Source organism: Filicampus tigris, chromosome 21, assembly GCF_054856515.1.
Source record: "Filicampus tigris isolate MCC_2025a chromosome 21, RoL_Ftig_1.0, whole genome shotgun sequence".
Taxonomy (NCBI): Eukaryota; Metazoa; Chordata; class Actinopteri; order Syngnathiformes; family Syngnathidae; genus Filicampus; species Filicampus tigris.
In genome coordinates, this window is record NC_141237.1 from 13,580,001 (window position 1) to 13,603,136 (window position 23,136).

Genomic DNA, 23,136 nt, shown 5'->3' on the forward strand with positions numbered 1-23,136 from the left:
TGTAAAAATGTCATGAATAATATATTATTGCTGGCAAAATACTTTATTCACGTGTGTAAATGGCGCAAGCCTTCTTCATTCACAGCCTCCAAGAGACAGATGCAAGTTAACTATGTGATATCCCTGAAATGCATGACATGTAAACATGCTGTATCCATGATGCAAAAACTCTCAGACTTAGAAATATTTGATGACCTCTGATGCATATTGCGTGTGTGTGTGTGGGTGGGTGTGTGTGTGTGTGAGACCGTAAAATGTAAGATTTTTGTATTTTCTTGTTACTAGTGCCTTGTCAACCGAACTTTTATTGTATTCACATATGTTAACTGCCAAGATGTTTCTACACTTGTGTTACATGTATTTGATTACGTTCAAACGTACTCGCAAGTAGGTTCAAATGTATTTGCCAGTCAAAATCTTTGCTCCACATTGGCAGCTCCACGCTTCCGTAAATTTGCAGCCTGGTCATCCTGGAAGGGGGATTACCTCCCATTTGTAGCCTCTCCTCAACGTTTCTCATTTTTCACTAGATGGTATTTTTTCCCCCTTGCAATCATGGGGATTAAGATCAGGGGATTTCGTTCGCATTTGTGGCCCTGTAATTCGCATTTACTGCATTGTTTCAGAAATTACCTTCATACACGTATAATGAATATATCACTGCATTCACTTTCCATGGTGCTTAAGTTGCTGTCTACTCGTGGTCCGATAGTTCAGAAAGGGTCAAACTGTTTATGAATTAGGGGTAACAACAAAACAAAAACAAGATCAACTTCTAAATTGTCCCGAATTGGATCCCCAAAAGGCGTCGACACAGCGCAAAAGGCTTACGAGAAAGAACAATATTTTCCAATTACCTGAAACATGGAAAAGTCCTCACAATTTAATGTTCCGCCGGGCGCCGCCATTGTGGACCGAGCGGTCCTCTTAGCCAACGGTGTTCAACGCAAAGCCTTTTTGCCAATTTATCAAAAAAAATTTTTGCTAACTTTAAATTTTCAGAATGAAATATTTGATTTAAAATATTTTATTGGAAATATTTTATCATGTTGTCATGAGAAAAATAAGTGAGAAATATCGGACCTTGTGTTTTTTGTTTTTGTTTTTTCCCATCAGGCAAAGAACACGGACAACAAATATTATAAGGTGGCCCTTTGTTGCGCAAGGCTACTTGACTTTTCAGTAGCCGACAGCTTGGCTTGTTTACCTGCACGTCGCAACACAGACGCACAAACAATATGAATTTGGTCAGATCCCGACTGTCATTCAGAAAACTTTTAGGTTCGTATGAATTTACATGTGCTATTTGTCATCGAGATTATCGGCTAGTGAATGTTTACGGTCCGCTTCGTCTAACTTCCTGGTCGAGTAATGTAACACGCCATTTGTTTGCTTGACAGTTAATTAAACGTCGATAGCTACTGTATGTCGCCAACTTTGTAAACAAAACGAAGTGACGTAAAGCGGCATGTCCTTGACTGGTAATTTATTTTACAGCGTTTCTTGTATTTATTTACAAAGAATTATTTCTATGTAATTATTATTTAAATCGGTACAGGCATGCCTAAGTAAAACAAAAAAAAGCTTCTTTTTTTTAGCATTTGGCCTACATCATACTGTCACAAACTATTATTTTGCAAGTCGACTAATCAATAACGGTAGTTGCAATTAGTCGACTGATGGTATCATATGTAAATCACGGCATACCGCACCTTGAGTAAACTTTGCAGCTTGTATCAGCACTCCTAACATGTTTATAAATAAGGGAGCAACTTAAATTGAAGGTGATACCGTGGCCATAAATTTTTTTGCTGTATATGTTTAGTGCATTTAAAAAAGGAACCAAAACTATACACTCTGCAGAGTTGCACCAATACTATAAAACTATTTATACATAAATACTAAAAGAAATACTTGCACTGTGGTAAAGAAAACTAAAATATAATTTGGTATTGGTTTTAATTTTTTTTTTTTTTTTCCCCTCGGCTAGTATGCATAATTTAAAAGTAGTAAATTGTCATTTACTAACGGAAAATAAAAATCCTTAAAAATTAGGAGGAATGTTTTTTTTTTAGCACTTTAAATTAGCATATTGTAAGGAACTAGGTTATCTGTTTTATTGTTATGTGTTGCATTGTTATGTATTTCGTGGCAAATACTGTATGTACAAATTTCTAAGTGCTCCGATTTTCCAGCACGTGACCGCATCATTCGCAACCGTGTATGCTGTTCCTGCTTCGATGCCAACCACGGGCATACAAAAAAATGATTTTGGTTGTTAATAAACATGAGTTCATTTTAGAATGCCTCCGTATTTTATAGTAGACGTAAGAATCTGTTTTTTTTTCAGGGCCGATACCGATAATTAAAAATCTGTTATATTCATTTTCAGTAAAAGGAAAGTATTGGCGTCAAATTAAAAAAGAAAAAAAAATTCTTACGTTTGTTGAAACATCTTCAACCATATTTTTATTATTATTTTTATTATTATTATACATTTTTGACAATATACATCTTTGTTATAAAATTCAAACGAAAAGTTCAGGGAACACCCAGGATCGTCAGCATGTCTTACAATAGCTCCAAATACTTTTTTTTTTTCAGGAAATTAAGTCCTCTAAAATTTCAAAATGACAGGAATGTTCAAATGCCACTTATCTGTTTTGATTTCAACACAGTTTTTAAATTGATTTATTCTCTGCCATCAGATTTTTCAAAAAGGCAGATGCCGATATGTCAAAATATCGGCACCGATAATCGTCTCGGCCGATAATCGGTCCATCCCTAATAAATACATAAATAAAAGACTCGTTGACTATTTAATTAATCATCAACAATTTTTATCGTTGACGTAGTCACAAAATACAATACAATTGAAAATCGGAAACTGAAAATCGAATCCGGGCTTGAGTGAATCGTTCCACCCCTAGTTGTAATTGTAAACCATATTTTTCCCACAGGTCCGAGTCGCAGACCGGAAGCATGGAGCCTCAGGGGGATGTGCAATAAACCGCAGGAGGTCAAAGCAGAGCTTCCAGCTGCTGCTCCGGCAGAAAGTAACACGCACGCACGCACGCACGCACGCACACACGCGCATGTCCACACGCACGCACTGCCAAAAACATGACACGTGGTCTTTTGGCAGCCTCCCCTCGCCTTGGCTTCAAGATCCCAGGCTACAGACCCTCGGAGCTGGACAAGAAGATGCTGCTGTGGTCAGGACGCTACAAGACAGCCGAGCAGATCCCCGAGTTGGTGTCGTAAGTGGACTCATCCTCTTCATCTGTGTTTTGTCCGCAAGTAACATCACAGGATGGGTGGAGCTCATTTCACCATAATTGCGCCGCTTCCTGACAGGAGGGTGGACATGCCTTTGAGGTGCAGTTGTATTAGGTTTCAGTGTAGTGGCATATGCCCCCCCCCGCCCCCCCCAATATGTTAGCAGTATATTAGTTTGCATCAAAAAGTAGTACTTGTGGTGCATTAGCGCCACCCGATTAAGCTAAGTGCATGGGTGTGACAGTAATTAAACCGTACATGATCTGAAAGACTGATCACCCGCCCCACCCACTAAAAAAAATCATGTTCAGCAGATTACAAGCTGCAAGTAGTGAAATATGCAGCCAATACACAGATTAATTATGTGCCTTAGGGCTGTGCAATTAATCGAAATTTAATTACAATTATTACACTCCATGATTACAAAATTGGCATAATCATAAAAAACGATTATGAATATGCATTTATATCCAACGCAAGGGAATCATACTTGAATTTATACATTTTCACTGTTTTATTTTAGAACTAATTTTATCAATTGTGATTGGGCCAAAAGGAACTTGCATAATTATAGTGTTTCGAATAAATCTATTTGTCTTTTATATTTATATAATATATATTATTATTTATATTTATATTTTTTTACGTTGAAACATTTTCTTGTTTTGTACCAACAAAATGATTGCTCGAATAATCGTGATTTCAGTTATTACCAAAATAATCGTGATTAATGGGTTTTTTTTCATAATCGATCAGCCCTAAAAAAAATTTTTTTTAAATACAATGAAGATGACAAAAACAAATGTCATACTTTGATATGTCAAAGCCAAACTACAAAAAAACTCATCCACTAAAAAGTCTGAAAAATGCGGTATATTACTGAAGTTGTCTTAAATGTACTGCCTTAAATGACTTGTTGCATTTTGTGTCCATGCCACAGGTTTGAAATGCTCGACGCTGCCAGAAACAAAGTGCGAGTGAAAGCCTGCTACGTGATGATGGCAGCCACAATAGGCGCCTGCTTGTTGATGGTCCTCCTGGGCAAACGGGTGAGTGCGTTCTTTCTTTGTTTTTACACTCTGGGTTCTTTTATGTGTGGGTGTGTGTGTGCATGTGTGTTAACCATTCACTCAAGCCCCGATTCAATTTTTGATTCCCGAATTTCGATTCGATTCGATAAAAAAAAAAAAAAAAAATCACTACCATGCGAGCCATCCACAAACATTCAAGATTAGGAGGAACATATTTTTTTAGCACTCTAAATTAGTATATTCTAATGACCTAGGTATGCTTTGTCTTTTGTTAGGTGTTGCTGTTTAGGGCTTGTGAGTGCTGAGAGTTCATATACTCAACACTCGGTGCGACTCAAATCGATTATTAATCGACTTTATTATTTTTATATCGATGCATATTTTAAGCAATTTAAATCTCTTTTAAATCGATTTTTGATTAATCGTTACATCCCTAATTACAACTATAGAAGAAATCCACTGTTCTATCAAAGTTGTCCTCGTTAAATTTGCGTGCAGTGAGTGCTGGGATGTCCGATAAATCGATTTTATTTATTCCCATCGATGCAAATTCCAAGCAGTTTAACAGGGATGTAACGATGAATTAAAAATCGATTTAAATAGATTTTGAGAAAAATAAAATCATCATCCATCATGAAGAATGTAACAATTAATTGAAAATCAATTTAAACTGCTTGAAATTTGCATTGATGAGAAAAAATTAAATCATCCCTCATTAATAGGGATGTAACTATTAATGGAAAATGGATTTAAAATCGATTTAAGGATGTATGACGATTAAATTTTTTGTCATCAATGCAAATTTTAAGCATTTTAAATCGATTGTAAATCGATTTTCGTTAATCGTTCCTATTAATGATGGATGAGGAGATTTAAAGTGTTGGATGTTGGCGCTTCCACTGTATTGTACTGTAAAGTCTTCCATTCGTCTATTTCAGGCCGCCGGCAGAAATGAGTCGCTGACTGGTCAGAACATGGAGAGGAAGGCCAAATGGAGGGAGGAACTACAGAGACAGCAGGAATGCTCCATCTCCTTGCCGGACAAGGCTCAGTGACGCAGGGAATGCGAACGCGTGCACGGGGAGAATCATCTCTCCCCAATTTACAGCGGCACTAGACTCAAGTGTACATGTCTGTTTTGAAACATATTTAAGATGAATGAGAATTGTTGAGTTGGAAACACATCACACATCTATTATCACAAATGACTGCAGATAGGAAGAGGTATTGATCTTTTTTTTTTTTGGACACATTTTCGTATAATAAGACATATTACAATTTATGTGACATATAATCTGGACTGTAACATCAAATGTCTAAACAAATAAATCCCGTAGCTCTTCATAACTTCGACACGGCTGCACACATTTTAGCCCAATGACTCCACCGGACCCCTAATTGTCAAAGAGCATCTTTTCTATTAAAATATGCAGCAATTGGCCATTAACAAACTGCAAGTGTTGCTTTTCTGCTCAGCAACGGAGGTAGAAATGCTCCCATGTACTTAAATCAGAAAAGACGCTCTGCTGCGCTGATTGTCCCATGAATTTAAGTGTGTCACTTACATCGTCATGAAATGTACGCACACACTCTGAAATGAACTTCTGGATGCGCTATTCAAGTTAATTTCACATTTAAAGTGTGACCAAATGGATCTCAATAGAATTCAGGTTTGATGAAAACTCCATGATCAGGAAATTAGCGCCACCCTCAGTTTTAACAGTCATGCCTCTTTGGTGGTTCCGTGCAAATTTCCAGTTTACGTATGGTGGGTGTGTCATAAATCTTAGATGGAATAATCTGCCAACCTTTTAAGTGCGCAAACCAGTGTAAAAACATAGGGGCGATGACTAACACGAACCGGAGCATATGCCCCAAAGTCATTTTTTATTTTTACTTTATGATGGGGTGGAATGAGAGGAGTTTGCCTTTAAAAGTGTCATGTGATGTAAACTTGAGTTATTTGAATACGAACGGGCAATGGGGCCCGTGCAAGGCGCGTCATCGCTGACATCGCTACCCGAGTAGCCGCCATACTTGGAGCACTGGAGGCGACGTGACTACTGTTGTTACACGCGAGACAAACTCGCTGTTTCTCGCTTGATTTAGATGGCTAAAGAACATAAACATGGTGAACCGTTTCTGTGTTATAGCGGGTGCAGTAGTGCCACCCACGATCGCAAAGGAAGAACATTTGTGGTCTGACCACAAATTGTGCGGTTTTGCTTTTTCAACAGGCTTCGCTGAGACGTGTGCCTAGGTAGCACCTACATGAAAACGAACTATTAAAAAAAACAAAAAAAACTTGTTTTTATTATTCATTGTCATTATTAATTTATGTGTGTAATTAAAGAGGAAACACGAAAATGAATAATGATTACGTTTTTTTTTTAATTGTTAGTTTTCTTGTGGCTGGTTGCTATTTGTTGACGGTGCCTCGGCACTGCCCCCGCGTCGCTCTTCATAAGAAACAACGGTATATTCCTCGCTTCGATGACAAGCAGGTGTGTTAAAAATCAACTCATATGAGCTTGTAGGTCGTTGGCTACGTCGCTGTGGTTGTAAAGCACCGCCATTTTCCTGCATTTTAACCTTTAAAGTGCACTCATTAACAGGCCTTAACATGGCGGATGATGACGTCGTGATGACGCACTGCACGGGCCCTATTCGGAGCTGACGTCAAAATGACGTCAAAAGTCAAGTCGCTGAAAACAAACGCCGCAGTCTTTGTCATTTGATTTGATTTGTGAGGATTATTTGGATTTCAAAATGTGATGAAATGTCGTCTGAGTACTATAACAATCTGCCTGCAGTGGCAAAAGTGCGATTTTTACCCCACTGGAGAACAGGTCTTACCACTTAAGTGATCACCACAACGCACTGCGGTGTTGGTTAGCTTCCATTTCGAACCGTCGAAATCCCCCTCCTTTTACCCACTTCCTCCGAAGTGCACGGTCCACACAGTAATTATGGTCTAACCTGTTTTGTAGATCTTGTTTTATTGTGAAAGGCCTAACAGGAAGTTTCTACTTGGCTATGTGGTAATTTGTGAGAAATAAAAAGAAGCATATAAAGGTGTTGGAGTTGCTCGAAACCGTGTCGCTTGAATCCCTAATCCCAAATCCCAATACTTCCGACAGTAATATGGAATGATTTAGTTTCCATTTTATGGTTGGACGATCCAACTTTTAGACATGATTTTCTGCGAGCTTTATAAGCTAGTCACAAGCAAAAGCAATTGTTTTAAGGCGCATTGCATCGTGGGTACTACCAGAAAGGCCCGGATATTCGAAGGTGAGATGGCTTCAGGTGGTCGTCTGCGCTAGTCGTCATGGTAATGACAATTGGCCTTACCATTGGCTAAGCAGTAAATAGGGCAAGATAAGGCTCACTCACTTATATGCTCAGGGCCAGCGTCTGAAACCGTACCGGTATATAATTCTTGATCCTTGGTGTAGTTTGACAAAAGCAAGCTGCAGCCATGCTAATACACCTGAAAACAATGCATGTGAAGGACATAGCCAGCATGGCCACGCTTTACCGTTTCAGGTTTCAACTGTATAGATGTTCGTTTGTTCATAGTAAAAGATGTCAAATAGTGAATTCATTCAAGTAATTCTTGTCAAGGTTTATCATGATGTGGTTTTGCAGACCAAAATGACAGGCATTGCACTCAGTGGGTCACGAGATTCCTTTTTATGCAAAGGGCAAGAGAAGGGAGACAAGTCGCACAAACTCAATACCATAGCGTTGATCCATCCATGTAGACAAAGTTTCCTCTTACACGGATTTTCCAAGATGTCCCACATTTCTGGAAACGCCTGAAGCCGCCATGTTGGAGGTCAACGTACTGTCGTGTTCTGGTGCTCTGTGTGTGCGTCAATAGCACGGGGAGACCGATTATCGGCCAGAACTATTATCGGCGCCGATATTCGACATTTTGACGGATATAGTATCGGTTGCTTTTTAAAACAAAAAATCTGATAGCCGATAAAACCATTTAAAACTGTGTTAACTTCAAGGAAGTATTTATGGAAATGTTCTGTTCATTTCAGAAGAGATTCTACTGACCCTGGGAACACTGCACCTTTTGTACATTTCTAAGTGAAATTTGAACATTTCTGTCATTTTGAAATTTTGGACAACTTTATTTACTGTATAAAACTATAGGGAGCTATTGTTTAAGTTTTCATTTAAGTTTTGAAGACATGCTGATGACGCTGGAAGCTTCCTGAACCTGTTAAAACAAATATTGTCAAAAATTTATAATTAAAAAAAAAAAAAAATCAATATTCTGCAAATCTGAAATATTGTTCCCTAAACATTTGCTTAAAGTAGTTTGATTTTTTTTTTTTTTTTTTTTTTAGTTTTTGACCTCATTATTTTCCTTTTTTGCCGAAAACCAATATCGGCTCCGAATATCGGTTAGCGGCCTCCTTAACTACTAATAATCGGTAAAATGAAAAAAAAAATACTGTTCTATCTCTAGTCAATAAAGAAATCTGCAGTGTGTAACAAAACAGGTCGTACGGACAAAGTGTCAGCTCACCTGTGCCAATTTTGAACCAGTGTGAAAATAAAACATTTGTCAGAGGAAAAAAAAAATAAAAATAAAAATGGCGGCTTTCACAAATTGTTGCAAACGTCACTCTGGCAAGATACCCAGAGACGCCTAACCAACTGATTACGGTTATGCAAAGGAAAAACGCCATTCCAGTCTACTAGTCTTTTCGTAATACGCCTCCGTTATCAACCTCCAACTTGGCGGACAATTTAATGCCGATCGCGTGATCGAAAGTAATCGATAAACTTTGAGGTAAACATTCCGTCCATCGCACCCCAAGATGATCTGTGAGTGAAATATTTGGCATGATGCCAAAGAAGAAAACACGCCGGCGTCGGAACGCCGTGCCGTCAGTCCGATTGTAGTTAGCGTGTCGGTCCGGGATATGCCGGGGTCCCTTTTTGTTGGAGTGGGGTAATCGCAAGTAATCCTTGTCGCGGGAAAAAAACCCCCCAAAAAAACAGGCGACAGTCCTCAAAGCTAAAGTGCTGCGAAAATGAAATGATTGCGAGCAAAAAAAACAACAACAAAAAAACGGAATAATAATAATAATCCCACTGGACAGTTTTCCAGGCTTTTTGTATGAGGGAAGACTGCATTGACTGAATGTCGCCGATTCCACGGCGGCCCAAACGAGGGTGATATGGAAGCTCTGGCCCTCAGCAATGAAGTCAAATTCCTGCTTTGTCCAACAATAGGCTGAGAGAGAGAGAGAGAGAGAGAGAGAGAGAGAGAGGAAGAGGGGCGTCCTAAGTGCCTTTTTCGTCATTTGAGTCCAGGTGAAAATGCGGTCTCGTTGTCAGTCTAGTGTCGAGGTGAGTTCCATGTCGCTCGCCAAACATCATCACGATGGAGCAAGGTTGCGGAGGGAGGGACTGAATATTATAGCTGGAAGCCTCCCATGGGCGCTTTGCGCTGCTGGAAGAGGAACTGCTGCTGCTGCAGGTCCACGGCGGGCACCAGCGACGCGTCTTCGTCGTTGAAGTAGCGCTCGATCAGGTCGTACGCTTTCTGGTAGATGTCCTGGTTCTCGTGGCCCTGCAGGAACTCCAGCTTGTCCACACCTTGAAGCGCATGAGACACAAGAGCAAATGTGGAGAACGAACTACGGTACAATTGTGGAGCGGGCGTGTGTTGTTGTAATTAGGAAAAGGGAACTAAAATTGAAAATGTTGGGAAAAAAAAAAAAAAAAAAAAAAAAAATTCAGCTCCATTCAAATGACATCTACACAAAGCATCTTACAAAAGTGACTAGAGATAGTTTTTTTTCAGGACCGATACCGATGGTCAAGGAGGCCGATAACCGATATTTGGAGCCGATATTAATTTTTCAGTGAAAAGGAAAATATTTGCATAAAAAAAAAACAACCAAAAAAAAAAACTGCACAATATAATCGAAAAAATATCGATATCACGATAATGGCCTTGGAATGGATTTGTATGCTTTTATATCAATTGACCAGTCAGATGCAAATTTGAATGCGCATCGCCACCCAATTATTGGACCTTAATTTGCTTATTTTGTTGCATGAAAAAAATAAAATTCTTCCATTAGATAAAATAGTCACTTGTTTAGGTACATGTTATATATCACAATAATATCGGCATTAAGGATAGACCAATTATCAGCCAGGCCAATTATCGGGGCCGATATTTGGCGTTTTGACGAATATCAGCATCTGCCTGTTTTTACACTTTGATGCACGATAATAAATCAAAACAAAGAAAAGTGAAAGTTTAACATTTGTCATTTTGAAATTTTGGAGAACTTCATTTACTGTAGAAAACTACATGGACTCCCTGAACTTTTTGTTAGAATTTTATAACAAAAAATTCTTGTTATAATAATTAAAAAAATTAAAAAAAAAAAAAAAAAAAAATCAACGTTTAGCAAATCTGAAAATTTGTTCAATAAACATGCTTAAAGACGATTGCACAATATTCATTTCCTTTTCCTTTTGAATATCGGCTCTCGGCATTCTCGACTACTAATAATCGGTATCGGCCCTGAAAAAACCCCCACATTGGTCTATCTCTAGAAATGACAATGAAAAGTCATCAGTGTACAGCTTATATAACAGTGTAAATGTGTTGTTCTTAGGGATGTAACGATTCACTCAAGCCTCGATTTGATTCTCGATTTTCAGTTCCCGATTTTCGATTCGATATTTACGTACTACTACTACTACATCATTTTTTCGCACTATAAATTAGTATATGCTAATGCCGTTGGTATGGTATGTTATGTCTTTTGTTAGGTGTTGCTGTATATGGCTTGTGAGTGCTGATATGTCCCGAGTTCGATTCTAATCGATTATTCGATTAGAATAGATTTTCGATTAATCGTTACAATCCCTAGTTGTTCTGTCAAAATACAGCCGTTGTGTGACATGATAATCCTAGTTCTGCAAGACTGCGAAGGTGTCTGAATGTGATTGGACGCGAGTGGACCCGGGGATAAAGGGGAGAGTGAGCTTGTTTTTGAAAGCTGACAAGTCCCCCCAAAAATGAATGGCATCACCTCAAACTATCATGACCTTAGCGTCAACTACAAGCCACGTGAAATCTGTCAAGGACTCCTATGCACCGCTCATCATGGCCTTGAAAGCAGTACTGGGGATTCTGTATGTACGTACCGTAGGCCTCCTCGATGAGTGCACAGTAGGGGTTGATGCCGCCCCCTCTCTTGGCCTCCAGTTCGCCCAGCCGCAGGATGTTCTCGATGCCGTTCAGGGCCACCTGTACTATTTTGGAGTCCATCAGCGTGAGCAAATCACACAGGGGTTTGATGCAGCCCAAGTCCACCAGATGCCTGCACGGGGGAGCAGATGCACACAAGCAAATGAATGCTGAGAAGTGACGCAAGTGTCGAGCAAAAATATTTACATTTAATCTTATTTTTTTGTACATTAGTGCAGAATTCAAAACATTTTTTGGTCCCAAAAAAATGTGTATACTATGACACCGATATTCGACGATAATCGGCCCGGCCGATAATCGGTCTATCCCTAATGTGTAGGGATGTAAAGATTCACTCAAGCCCCGATTCGATTCGATTTTCAGTTCCCGATTTTAGATTTGATTTTTTAAAAAAATCGCTACCATGCTTGTCTCTGTGCACTAGTGTGGTTCTGCAGCCATCCACAAATGCAATACGCAATGATATTTGGCGCAAAAGCATAATTTGATCTACACTTTCAAAATGTGCTACGCATCTGGAATGAAAAAACGTTTCAAGACATCATTTTCTAGATGAATTCAATCAACTCGATTTTTCGATTAATCGAATCAATTAATCAGAGCAGATCAATTTTAAATCTATTCTCGATTAATCGTTACATCCCTACTAACGTGTATTGAGGATTTTTTTCTTTTTTTGGGAGGTATTTAAAGAACTTCAACAAATGCAAATTACGATTTCATGAAGATAACTCATTTTGAATGAATAAACAGAAAACGCTAGGTGGATTAAAAAAAACCATACATACATTCAAAGTATATTTGGATAAAAACATTGAATCCACACAAGCATAAATAACCGTAATTGCTTTCTGTTTGCGAGTCCAACCTGATCTGCTCTGCAGAGCCCCCCGAGGTGGCGTTGGTAATGGCCCATGCCGCCTCCTTCCTTGTGCGGAACTCTGCCACTTGCAGGATGTTGATGAGAGGAGGCAGCAGATTAGCATCAATCACCATCTGCACTGGGACGGTACGAAGCGGTCAACGCTGCCCCAGCTGCCGGGTTGTCGGCGTGATCCCACGCACCTGTATTTGTGCTCGGTTCCCTGCTGTGATGTTGGAGATGGTCCAGCAAGCTTCCTTCTTGATGGACTCTTTGGGGCTGTTCAGGAGGTGCAGAAGGGACTGCAGTGCCGAACAGTTCAGGATGACCTGGCACACAACATGCGTCGCGGCATTCAAAGCGCTGCACAACCTGGTGTGTGCGTGTGTGTGATTCTGAACTTTGTAATCACCTGTGTCTGGAAATCATCACCGGTGACGATGTTACCAACGGCTCGCAGAGCGGGAGATACCACCTTGTAATCACTGTGCCTGGAACAAAATTGCTCACATTATAGGAGACATACGGTATTTGCCCCCTTCTGAAATTCTTATTTTGGGGCACAGTTTTTAGCATACTTAACCATGAAACAAATTCAATTGCAACTGTGGTAAGGAAAGCCGGAATGTGCACAAGACAAGTCAAGCTAGCCGTAACGCCACCGCAGGCTACGGAAAAAAATCCTCGATCATTTTCGAACCACCACGAACCGTGGTGTGTGTTCCATACATATTAGAGATAGACTGATACGTTTTTCTCAGAGCAGATACCGATTATTAGTAGTCAAGGAGGCCGATAACCCATATTTGGAGCCGATATTCATTTGCAGCTAAAAGGAAAATATTAACTGTAAAAACTTTTAACTTTGATGAAACGCCTTTAAGCCCAAGGTCATCAGCATGTCTTCAACAGTCAAAGAAAAACTTAATTCGGGATGTAATGAGTAATCGAAAATTGATTAAGTCAGTTCAAACCGATTAATCGATTCAAATCGAATTTCGACATGTCAGCACTCATGAGCATGATCCAGAAACACCTAACAAAAGACATAACATTAGCATATACTGATTTAGAGTGCTAAAAAATGTCTTTCATTTTTTTTTCCATTCCAGATGCAAACCACATTTTGAATGTGTAGATCAAATTATGCGCTTGCGCCAAACATCATTGCGTTTGTGGATGGCTGCAGCACCACACTAGCGCAGAGACAAGGATGGTAGCGATTAAAAAAAAAAAAAAAATTAATCGAATTGAAAATCAGGAACTGAGAATCGAAAATCAAATTGAATTGGGGCTTGAGTGAATCGTTACATCCCTATAAGGAATAGCTCCATATAGGTTTTTGGAGTAAATAAAGTTCTCCAAAAATTTTAAATGACAGACATGTTAAAAATTTCACTTATCTTGGTTTTGATTTCAAACAAAAATAAGAACTGCATTGGCTTCCCATACCAAGAGTCAGAATATTTTATAACATTAACTGAAAATTTAAATGAATTGTTCCTTACAAATTTAACACAATTTTCAATGTATTTATTACCGGCCATCAGATTTTGAAAAAAGACCGATGCCAATATTCGTCAAAACACTGAATATCGGCGCCGATTATTGGCCTATCCCTAATAAGGATCCCGGACGAAAGATGACTCGTTGCATATGATAGCAAACGCTTGAGTGTTGACAAAAACACTGAGTGAAAAATCGGTTGAGAAATTACCAGATTTATTTAACAGTCCGTGTTTATTAAACTATTTAACCTCCCAAAAAGCACCACATAGGTGGAATGTATTATTTTCCGATGGGAACGCGGCCTCCAGCAGCGTCGCTGAGCTAGACTGCATCGCACAACAGCAGTTGAAGTGTTCATTGACGTGATAATACAGTGGCGCACAATAGCATTAGCATCTAGCGTCTGAAAAAAAAAAAGACAAACGCACAAATGTTACTTTACACATTGCACCCACACAAAGTCAGGCTTACATCAATAGCTCCACCAGCCGGCGACAAACCCCCGAGTCGATGACGGCCTGGATTTTGTCGTTGGGCCCGTCCGACAGGTACGAAAGAGCCCAGCACGCGTCGGCCATGATGTCTGTGTCATTGACGAACAGCAGCCAAGAAAGCACGCTGAGGCATGGGGACACCTGCGGCAAACAACACAATCACCATCAACACGATGCGCTCAATCTTCCATGTTGGGGATGGAGCCGTTCACTCAGGCCCCGATTCGATTTTCAGTTCCCGATTTTTGATTCGATTCGATTGTTTTAAAATCGCTTTACACACATATGCTGACTCATTATTGCTGTTGGTATTGTGATATTGTGACCCTAATTATACGTTTATCACTACCTTGTAGTGCATGAGAACTGGATATTATAACAGTAACAAATCTTTCTCTTTTGATTTTTAGGTTAGAAGTAGGGATGGATGATTATCGGCCAGGCCGATTATCTGCGCCGATATTCAGTGTTTTGATGAATATCGGTATCAGCCTTTTTTTTTTTAAATCTGATGGCTGATAAATTAATTTAAAACTGTGTTGAAATCAAAGCAGAGATATGTGAAAGTTAAAATTTTCTGTCATTTTGAAAATTTTGGAGAACTTCATTTACTGTAGAAAACTATTTGGAGCTGTTTTTTTTTTTTCAAGTTTTCATGTCACTTTTTAAGACATGCGAACGACTCTGGGTGCTCCCTGAACTTTGTTGGAACTTTATAACCAAGATGTATATTGCCAAAAATGTATAGTAATAATAATTCTTTTTTAAGAAAATCAACATTGTGCGAATGTGAAAAATTGTTCAATAACCATACGCTTAAAAACGTTTCAACAAATTGAAGAAATGTTTTTTTTTTGCTTTACCTTTGTGAAGTCAGGAGGAGGATTCTTCCCCCTGCACAGGTTTGAGAGCGCCCACACTGCGTTCCTCATCATTGTGAGACGAGTCTGTTTCGCCAATAACCTGCAAGATGGGTTCATAGGCGATGTATGTGTGACAGCAAATGAGACACTGTTAGTTAGGGATGTAACGATTAATCGAAAATTGATTAACATATCGATTCAAATTGATTAACATATCGATTCAAATTAACATATCGATTCAAATCGATTAACATATCGATTCAAATCGATTAATCGAAAAGCGATTAACATATCGATTCAAATCAATTAATCGATTCGATTCATACCGTCGCTGCCCTGTGAAAAATTGTCAATTTTCTTATTTTTACATGAATGGTGTTTACGTATTACAAACATCGCATTAGTGTGAAAAAAAATAATAATAAAAATCCAAAATTAGACATAAGTGTTTTTCACAGGACAGCGACAATACTCTAATTTAGAGCGCTAAAAAAATATGCCTTTAATTTTTTTTAAATTCCAGATGCATACCACATTTTGAATGTGTAGATCAATTATTCGCTTGCGCTAAACATTGCGTTTGTGGATGGCCGCAGCACCAAAGTAGCGCACAGAGCACGGTAGCGATTTAGAAAAGAAAAAAAACGAATCGAAAATTGAAAATCCAATCGGGGCTCAAGTAAATCGTTACATCCCTACTGTTAGTTGCTACTCACTGCAGCAGCGAAGGCAGAATGTTGCAGTCGACAACAAAGTCTCTGCATTCTGTGCTATCTCCTGCTATGTTGCCCAGTGCCCACACAGCCTGCAAAAGGCCGGCTGAAGTCACTTTTACATGGCAAAAAAAAAAAAAAGAGATTCAAGCAAGTGGTGTTGACACAAGCGATTCCCCTCACCTGCTCTTGTACGTCTTCAAAATCTGAGCTGAGCATCTCAATGAAAATGGGGACAGCGCCGGCCTGGATGACTACCCGCGTCTGATGGGAAGTGCCCGATGCGATGTTGGTTAGCACCCACGCGGCCTCGAACTGCAATGACACAGTGAGGGGCGGGGTGGGGGGAGGCGACGGGGGGGGAGGGGCTTGTCAACGGATGAAGAGAGACAGCCAGGCGGGCATCCGACACATCATACTGCACCTGCAACGTGCAGTTTTCTCGCCTCTTCAGGAAGTCCACAAAGCGCTCCACCACCCCGGGAGTGGCGATGACTTCGTCGATGGGCGGGTTGGGCTCTGTGGACGACAGGGCGGCAATCAACTCATTCGCTGACACGGGCGCCTGCGGACGTCAATTGGAATCACAACGTTCGCTGCCATTGACGTGCAGACACGTCACTTCGATTTTTCAAGAGGGAGGGGCGGGGGAGGGTCTAACACTGTTCAAAGAAAACATGGACGATCTGGCAGTTTATCTATTCATAATTAGGGCTGGAGGTAGAGGAGGTACATATTAAATATTTTGATGTGCAGTTGAGTAAGCGTTCAACATGACAACATAATTCTGCCACACAGGTGTGCTGGGAACATAAGTATATACTATACTGATACTATCCTGTAAAGCTAATGCTTGAACAAACTTGCCATTTTTGGGGGCTCCTGAAAAGTGACCATTTTGGAGGTACAAAGTTTTGGCCCGGCGGCAGCGATATGTGAATGTGGACTGCACCTCTTAAAGCACTCACTCAACTTACTATATAGACGGATAAATAAATAAAACATACATACATACATACATACATACATATATACATATATACACACACATATATATACATATACATATATATATACATATACATATATATATATATACATATACATATATATATACATATACATATACATATATATATATACATATACATAAGAAGTGCACTCCACTGTTTTATACGTCGAAATCATGTTTCATGATAAGTTGGATATGTTGAGAAGCCACAGATTTGTTTGCATTATAGTTATAATCTACACATTAGGGATGTCACGATATCCAAATGTCATGACACGATAATATCACGATATGAGCCTCACGATATGATAATCATCACGATATTGTGGGGAGGTTGGCAATATATAAAAAAACTCATAATATTGTGATGTTTCCCCCCCCCCCCCCCAATATCGTGAGCTTTTATACAGTATCGTGATTTGGCTATCGTGACATCCCTAATAAAACACAATAGTATAATGTTAGAACGCAATCTTAAATATTCTCAGGATTGTCCCCTGGCGGGCTCCGTAGTCTGGTGTCCGACGGTGGTTGTGTTAGCAGATAAATACTCTCTTGGTTAAAGGGACGGTGGGGCCATCCCGGGATGGCCACGTTTTCACTAAAAAGTAAATTTTTTGATCAGGAAAATGAAAAAAGTTGTCATTTTCTATTTTATCAATAAATGTGGAAGAAATTAGGAAATAAGTGACTCTATGAATAACGCCCTTTGTTAATGAGCAGAATGGCCGCGCCCCCTACCGATCTATCCATGTTTGGCCGGAATCACGCGAGGAACCGATTCCAAAATCTCCCTTGGAAATCATTGTACTTTCATTGATTATAACATCCAAAAGCGGCCATCAATTGGCACCAAAATTTATGTGGACATCTCTACTAATGCCCACTTCAACATATCAAAAGGATTAACCTCTCCGTGGTTGATTTATATGAGAATGAGGAAATGTGGAAGTCAGCAGATCTACAAAGATTTATGCTGGAACCAGCGCACACCGCTTCTTTGCTGATCACGGTTAGGACGGGCGAGGCATTAAACACCAGTCAGGATATTTACAGAGACTGAAGTGGGAATGAGTAGACGTGCACGTTTATTTGGATGAGGAATGCCCCAGATTTTCGGCTTACAATGCGCCGTCCAATTTGGAAGGTAACAGCCGAAATGCCACGTTCCAATGCGGCCACACTCTCGGCTGTGCAGCCAGCCTCGCTGGAACTTTTTGTTCACTGTTCGATGAGGGCTTTTGTCACTCTCAAGCCGCTTCACTCGGGCAGAAGGTGACGGCTGCAAGCAAGCAAGCAGGGACACCACCGCACACGACTGCTTGTGAGGCGACATGAAGACACAGACTCTTCTTCACCTACACACGCTGGGCGGACAGTAAGGAGCTAATGTTGTTGTGCTAACGCCTTTTGTTTTAACGGCATGAAACTAGTTGCTGCTATTAGCCGTCCCAATCCTACCATTAGCCGGGGAGGGAAGCAAGGGGCTCCAATCTGCCTGCTACTGCTGCAAGCCGCCGTCTCTCTCCCTCCTGAGACACGAGTTTAGCGTCGCTAAATGTCCGAAATATAACCGGTCGGGGTTGGTGTGCGCATTCATCCTCTTGTCCGCTTCAGCTTGCGAAAGTGGAGGAGCATTCGCCACGGTATTTTTGATTTTGTGGAGGTGATCATGATGAGATCACGTTTTATGTCAATAAATCCAAACTATTGTGGAGAAAACTTTTATACTTTCACAGGTTGAAGTGGACAAGAGTAGTAATGTGCATTTGCATTTTGGTGGCGATCGGTCGCCGTTTTAGACAACAGAACTGACAAAGCGAGCAATATTACCACGCTTGGCTCCCTCCCATGACGTGGACAGCTGAGACCGAAAACATAACATAAGCCACGCCCCAAAAAGGGGCGGGGAAATTTGTCATAAACCTAATCACAAAAAAGCCCTTAAATCACTACAGTCTTTTGAGGTGGGCATTTTAGTACTAATGTCATTTTTACATGCAAACCTATTATATAAGTGCCAATGTTAAGCTCACCCAAGTGTCCCTTCAAACAGTTGTAAACAATTCAATCCACTCACGATACTCCCAGCCGCTAAGTGGCGCTTTAAAAGGACGAGGACGGGCGGGGTGGCAGGACGATTATTCTTATGAATAAGGACGGAGGGACGATGACAGAGAAGGGTGCCCGGGTCGAGGACAGACCGGCAAAATAGGGCCCATCTCTGTTGATATCGAGACCAATGAATGTGACTTCATTTTAGAAGTCATTATAATACAAATATGTCATTATAATTTGACTACTGCAAAACCAAAGTTTAGTGGTCGACTTTGGCCCGTTTTGGTGATTTATTTCCAGATTTGGGTTATGCTGTCTGTATTTGACCCACAGGCACGACAATACAGCCCCTTACCTTTCGAAAGGAGTTTCCGAAATCGCTGGGTACCGATGAGTTGCTGCTCAGGGGTAGTGGAAAAGATCATTTGAGTCATATCCTCAGAGATAACGCCACCCTACACATAGAATGAATTGTGTGAACCATCCGTCTCAATTAATGGAGGCTTAGCATCTCCTTTTGAATGCCCCTTACCATGAGCAGGTCCACATTGTTAGCCTGGGACTCCAGGTAGCCGCTGTCAACCATTCCGTCATCGTCCAGCGTGCTGGCGTCATCTTCCACCGTTGCAACATTTCTCCTTTTAAACAGCTGTGGAATTCAAGGCAGTAAATGATGAATTTGCTCAGTGGCGTACACCGTTGGAATTTTTCCATTCACCTGTTCATCCTTCTTTTGCTTACGAAGCTGCAGGCCCTCCTCTTCCCGCCGTCTCCTCATTTCGTCCGTGTTAAGCGACTTGTTCTTGTAGCTCTTGAGTCGGGCATTGTTGTCCTTACTCTGACTCATCGTGCCACCTGAGAAAACACAATTACACATAACACTTACGCAACTTTCGACAGGCTTGAACAATCGGTTGCGCAATGATTGATGGCAGAATTGACAATAGTGTGCACATTTTACAACAGAAACGGGAACACCATTTCCATGTCCTCCTTGCACAATGTGAACACTGGGTACACACCGAAATTCGGAATTAATTGGCGTATTTTTGTTCCCTTACGAGCCAAATCAGCAAAAGCCGATTGTTGAATGTCTCTAAAAGAGTATCTTGAGCGATTACCCGATATTGTGGAAAACACTTTGGGCTGACAATCGTGACAGTTGAACCTGTTCAATATTAAAAGTGGAATACGCACACACACGTACCGACGATAGGGTGTTAAAATCAAGCATTTTTCCTGTTTTTTTTCTGTGACATGGGTGTGATTCTTATATTATTATATAACATATTAAACTTCACGATTGCAAACGAGTGTGGTCAAGACCTTGGTTGGTTGAACGATGGACTCCGTTATTGTTGTCATGCTACAAGTTATATGTGCATTTATGGGCTCAAGTTTTGGTGCTTGTTTTTGGTTTAGTGTTTTTTGTTGTTGTTTTTAAATTAACACCTCTGCAACCTGATTAGCTTTTAGGCTTGCATCAAATGCTGACCGTAGGGCACCCCGTTTCTTCATTTAGCATATAAGGCACTCTTGTGTATTAAACTTACATGTTTATTAATAAAAACTGCGACTGTTCAACCATGAATGCAAAAGGCTGTCAATTGAACAAACGAGACAGCGTTAGGAGGCTATTCCCACCTAGTATTAACTACGCTGACCACTGCGGCTCGACAGGTAAAATATAAATATATATGAATTACAAGACCATTAGACGAGAAGTTAAATCCAACGTATTCACAACTCACTAAACAAATTTGAGTCCCTCCAACGGGACCGCCTATCAAAACTCAAGAAGCTAACGAAGCCTAGCTGGGTTAGCTCATGCTAGTTCGCTAATTCAACATGCAACGTTCGCTCGAAGGGGAGAACGCCATTTCCCCACAACTTTGGGAAACGCCGATCACTCCTTATACTTCCGAACAGGTCACAGTGACGCTTTAAAAGGCCAAAGTAGCTGTAAATGTACAAAAACTAACCTGTCAAATTGGGCTCTGTTAATCCCCTTATTCGTTAGGCCTTCTCGAGCCGTCGCCGGTATTGAACAGCGCATGCGCCAGTCACCCAGCCACCAGCTGTTTACATCTCCGCCCTGTCTATGGCGCATTAGTTTTTCATCTCTTGCCGATTAATAGAAAATAAGTAAAGAAATAAAGAAAAAATAATGATAAAAAAATAACAATAATAATAATGCATCGGATTTATATAGCGCTAAAAAATACACCTTTACATAACTTGAATAATGTCTACAATAAATAAGACTCAACTCAAATTTCCCCAATGAAATGAATGAAAATGCCATTAATCCATTGGTGCCAACCAATAAAATCGTGTAATATGCTTTCTATATAATATACCTTGTAAACATATAGTGACAAAATTAAATACAGTACAACAGTTCATTTTGTCCACCAATGCACGTTGAGCTGCTCATTCGTACTTATGCACCTTTGCCACGTGGGGGCAGTATAAGACAGACACACGCAGCGCCGTATAGTCACTTTATTCATGAGGGCTCTCACGGGGAAACGGTAAGAATTTTCTATTTGTTACAGCGGGGTTCGTTTCATGGGGCGGTTTATTTGAACGTCCCCCCCGACCCCCTTTTCTAAGCGATCATAGTCACCAGTGCATTGGAAAATATCTTGTACTGCATGATATTTTTTCAAGCTCATTAGCTGGCTAATTTCCATTTACCGGTTGGGAGTATCGTGAGTTGACTGAATTGTTTACAACTGCCAGCAACCACTGTCTGATTTGATGATGATGATGATGATGATGATGATGATGATGATGATGATGATGCAGACGGGAGCAAGCCAGGCGACATCACGAGAATAGTTAAGTCTGCATAATAACACAATACTATTACGTTTTGCTGCACATTTTCATTTTTATTGCATTATTTTGCAATAAAAAAAATACTGAAAAATAAGGCAATGTTATTTTAGGGGGAGAACGAACATCTACCACGTCCGGGTCATAGCTGTTAGTGTATGATTTTTTCCTCGTCAGTGAAATGGGCGTCCACTAGAGGGCAGACTATGGCTGTGAGAATAATACTGCAGGGAGGAAACGCACATGAAAAAGAGCACTCCAGTGTTGTGCAGGCTTAGCAGGCAGTCTTGATTTTTAAAAGAACCCAACACAACACGTCAGCCTGGTACGGACAAAAACATACTTAGTCCATCCTTCTTAAAAGAGTTCTCGTCGTCTGTCCGGCAACAAAATGGGCCTCCATCCGGGACAGAATGCCGATCTCTGATTACAAGAGCAATGTTATAAACTGACAGCCCCGATGAGGAAGAGAGAATGTTGTTGTGATCAGTGGTGTAGCTGGGCTATATTCCACATGGGGTTTGAGATTACACACACGCGAATAGAGGAGAGAAAAAAGGCCCCAAAAGTAAGGAATAAGTAAGCCAGGAATAGACCATGACAGTGATTAGAATTGCAATAGCTGCCTTGTTTTAGTGCCATCCATTCCCAACCCTTCCCCAGACCCGATACAAAATTGTGTCATGTGTCCCCTTCCACACTGCTTATCCTGAACAGGGTCGAGGGGAGGTACTGGAGCCTATCCCAGCTGACTCTAGGCGAAACGCGGACTACACCCAGCTGATCTGGACGCCAGAAACAGGAAAATTAAATAAATAAATAAATGACATACATGACCACCATAACATAATGTAGAGGCATCTGGGTCAACGCTGCGTTTCTAAAGCATAGAATCGATGAGAAGAAAACTATGTTTCTCATTTAACGTGGGATAAAAGAATTAACATCCATACAATAACAGCACATGCATGGTAGGTTGATTGGACACTCTAAATTGCCCCTAGGTGTGATTGTGAGTGCAGTGTTTGTTTGTCTCTGTGTGCCCTGATTGGCTGGCAACCAATTCAGGGTGTCCCCCGCCTACTGCCCAAAGGCAGCTGGGATAGGCTCCAGCACACCCGCGACCCTTGTGAGGATTAGCGGCAGAGCTGGGCAGTCCGTCCTTGGGCCGGACCAGTAGGACCCTCCGGCCCAGCAGGATGCCCATTTT

The 23,136-nt window shown here is 40.6% G+C and overlaps 3 protein-coding genes across 5 annotated transcripts in view; 1 reads left to right on the forward strand and 2 right to left on the reverse strand.

Annotated features, from left to right (window-relative positions):
- mix23 (mitochondrial matrix import factor 23) overlaps nt 1–927 on the reverse strand; it is a 6,819-nt gene extending 5,892 nt beyond the window's left edge. Inside the window, exon 1 of the mRNA XM_086021104.1 lies at nt 858–927. Coding sequence (XP_085877230.1) covers nt 858–908 — 51 coding nt within the window. The 5' untranslated portion in view covers nt 909–927. The remainder of the gene's footprint in view (nt 1–857) is intronic.
- Nucleotides 928–1,142: 215 nt separating this feature from the next.
- Nucleotides 1,143–6,684, forward strand: fam162a (family with sequence similarity 162 member A). Its single transcript, XM_086020736.1, has 5 exons — nt 1,143–1,281; nt 2,961–3,056; nt 3,146–3,260; nt 4,220–4,328; nt 5,249–6,684. Exons 1-5 carry the CDS (start codon nt 1,239–1,241, stop codon nt 5,363–5,365), a joined length of 480 nt encoding a protein of 159 aa, XP_085876862.1. The 5' UTR covers nt 1,143–1,238; the 3' UTR covers nt 5,366–6,684.
- Nucleotides 6,685–7,991: 1,307 nt separating this feature from the next.
- Nucleotides 7,992–21,179, reverse strand: kpna1 (karyopherin alpha 1 (importin alpha 5)). 3 transcript variants are annotated; one of them, XM_086020732.1, is made up of 14 exons: nt 21,068–21,179; nt 19,804–19,940; nt 19,618–19,734; nt 19,441–19,540; nt 16,440–16,534; nt 16,199–16,330; nt 16,019–16,107; nt 15,303–15,402; nt 14,417–14,580; nt 12,849–12,927; nt 12,640–12,765; nt 12,443–12,570; nt 11,511–11,686; nt 7,992–9,938 (listed from the first exon to the last, which is right to left on the reverse strand). In XM_086020732.1, exons 2-14 carry the CDS (start codon nt 19,930–19,932, stop codon nt 9,757–9,759), a joined length of 1,617 nt encoding a protein of 538 aa, XP_085876858.1. In that variant the 5' UTR covers nt 19,933–19,940; nt 21,068–21,179; the 3' UTR covers nt 7,992–9,756. The 3 variants fall into 3 exon arrangements, with proteins under 3 accessions (XP_085876858.1, XP_085876860.1, XP_085876859.1); XM_086020734.1 differs by lacking the exon at nt 21,068–21,179 and adding an exon at nt 20,730–20,751; XM_086020733.1 differs by lacking the exon at nt 21,068–21,179 and adding an exon at nt 20,639–20,749.
- Nucleotides 21,180–23,136: the final 1,957 nt, after the last annotated feature.